The following is a 2,500-nucleotide window of genomic DNA, read 5'->3' as shown; positions in this document are numbered from 1 at the left end:
GCCGGGCGAATCGAAGTTATCTTCCGGTCAACTGTCCCCCCAGTCAAGTGCAAAAAACACAGTAGAATCACGCAACGCACGCTACTGGTGTGCTTCCTGCTCGCGAGGAAAGAAAGAAGGGCGACAAAGTGAAGTTCAGATTTGACTGTTTGCAGCATGGGAGCAGATTACCCAAAAAATACCTGGGAACAAGAAAAAAAAGATATCTCGGTAACGAAAACTATAGGGGGCTGTATTGGCGAGATCCAACGGTGAACAGCTGCCCAAAAGAAAAACCGCCTGGAAGTCCGAGGACCTTTAGTACTGTACTCTACCCCCGAACCAGCAGCCTTCGCGCCAAGCAAGACCGCCCTTGTCCCTTTCCTTTCTCCATTCCCCCTCCTTCTTTGCTTTGTTCCAATAGAGTATAAGGCAAAGCAAAAGTGGTTCGTATGCCTACTTTACCTACTTGACGAAAGGGAACGAACTTCGTTTCGTTTCCGGGTTTATGGATTGGATTCAGTCAGCGTCACGACATAATCAAAAGGAAGGAGTGACGCTTTGGTTACCGGCGAACGCTTCCAAAGGCGACCCTCTCAAGTTTCCGGCTGTTTTATAGATTGAAGTAGCCTTTCGTCGCCCTACCAAACGAAAGAAAGAAGCCGCTATCAAACAGCCCGCCCTACTGAAGTACCAACCAAAGGTGCGCTCAGCCCGGTGACTAAGAAATGGGTTTGCACTTAAATTTAAGTGATGAGGTCGCAAAGAGGGAAGTAGGGCTCTTATTTGACTAAAAGTGGGTTCTTCGCTTTCCTTTAGAACGAAAGTCGCTATGAAGCCCCTACTACTTACTTTGTTTGATTCAAAAGGCGAACAGCCCCCCCAACTAGTCGTATGGGGCGGGGTGCTTGTGATAAGCTGCCTTGGATATGAGGAATTCTTAAAAAAAGGAAAAGTCCGGTATTTTACGAAGATCTTTCTATCAATAGATAGGAATGAGTGTTCGATATAGGGGATAGGATCCATCTGCTCTTTATGAACGCGGAGCCCGTTCCGAATGCTTCTTCGATCCGGAAGTTATCGCGAAGATAATAAGATGGTGCTCCCCCTCCCTCTGCCTTTTCCCGCTTTGCGAATCTTCCCCTCTAACGCGGGCCGGGCGGCGGCGGGCGCGGGAGGAAGAAAGCTAAGAGAAGACGCTCTTCTCTTAGGTCCTTTTTTTTCAGTGCAACACAGGAAAGCGCCCTCTTTTTGTCATCCCTGCTGCTTTCCATATTTTGTATTGAACGCATGGCGTAGCTAGGACCCTTCAAATCATGTTTGAGCTTATGTTCAAACCAACCCCACCCCCTATTTGAGTCAGGCTGGAAAGAATGTCCGCCAAGTTCAGATAAGGGAATGCTTCCCCCAACCATTAAAGGAAAGGCTCGACGAGGGGAGGGAGATGCGGCGGGGGAAGGAAAAGGCTTTCGGAGATCGATATTTTCTTGTTTTTTCATCGAAAACGAAGAAGGCCGAGGATGGCCTACGGTGCGTCTTATCTGAAGGGAACACGCTTTTTCGACCGCGGTGGCGGTGGTATGATTGTCGGGCTCTCTCCTCGTTCCGCCCGCTGGCCTATTGGGATAGCAGCCTTCGGGCTTTACCTGCCCTTTCTAATAGAATAAAGAATTCCGACTCGGCCCGGGAAAGCGCTGGCAACAACAGAAAGGAAGGGGTCCATGTAGCTGCTGCGCCCGCCCCCCTCTTAGTCAATGGGGCAGCAGGTTCGGCATCTACTACAAAAGAGAGAATCCACTTCAGATAACCACGCCTCTGCTAGGGCAGCGCGTGGAATGGCCGAGAGCGGACCTTTTTGGATATATAATCCAAGTCGAGAGTAGAGTTACGGGAACAGCCGTCTGATGGAAAACTACTTTCACGTTCGGTTCAGAGAGCACCTTTTTGTTGAGAATTCGTCGTTCCCTTTCGTGTGAATTCCCCAGCGGCGAATTAAAAACTTGTGGGCCCTATCCTATTCCATCTCTCGAGCCCCGAAGAAAACCACCCCCCCTCGGATTCCATATCTCTTTTGACTCTATATATGTGGGCACCTGATATCTATGAGGGTTCACCCACCCCGGTTACAGCATTCCTTTCTATTGCGCCTAAAATCTCGATTTCTGCTAATATTTCACGTGTTTCTATTTATGGTTCTTATGGAGCTACATTGCAACAAATCTTCTTTTTCTGCAGCATTGCTTCTATGATCTTAGGAGCACTGGCCGCCATGGCCCAAACGAAAGTAAAAAGACTTCTAGCTCATAGTTCAATTGGACATGTAGGTTATATTCGTACTGGTTTCTCATGCGGAACCATAGAAGGGATTCAATCACTACTAATTGGTATCTTTATTTATGCATCAATGACGATAGATGCATTCGCCATAGTTTCAGCATTACGGCAAACCCGTGTCAAATATATAGCGGATTTGGGCGCTCTAGCCAAAACGAATCCTATTTCGGCTATTACCTTCTCCATT

General features: G+C 48.0%; 1 protein-coding gene across 1 annotated transcript in view; it reads left to right on the top strand.

The window, feature by feature from the left end:
* The window catches only part of LOC135151274 (NADH-ubiquinone oxidoreductase chain 2), a 5,393-nt gene that overhangs the window by 1,029 nt on the left and 1,864 nt on the right, over positions 1-2,500 (top strand). The window contains exon 1 of the mRNA XM_064089141.1: positions 1-2,500. This exon is cut by the window's left edge and continues 1,029 nt beyond it; it is cut by the window's right edge and continues 1,864 nt beyond it. Coding sequence (XP_063945211.1) covers positions 2,063-2,500 — 438 coding nt within the window. The 5' untranslated portion in view covers positions 1-2,062.

The sequence above is a fragment of the Daucus carota genome, chromosome 1 (genome assembly GCF_001625215.2).
Source record: "Daucus carota subsp. sativus chromosome 1, DH1 v3.0, whole genome shotgun sequence".
Taxonomy (NCBI): domain Eukaryota; kingdom Viridiplantae; phylum Streptophyta; class Magnoliopsida; order Apiales; family Apiaceae; genus Daucus; species Daucus carota.
This window is presented reverse-complemented; position numbering and strand designations above follow the sequence as displayed.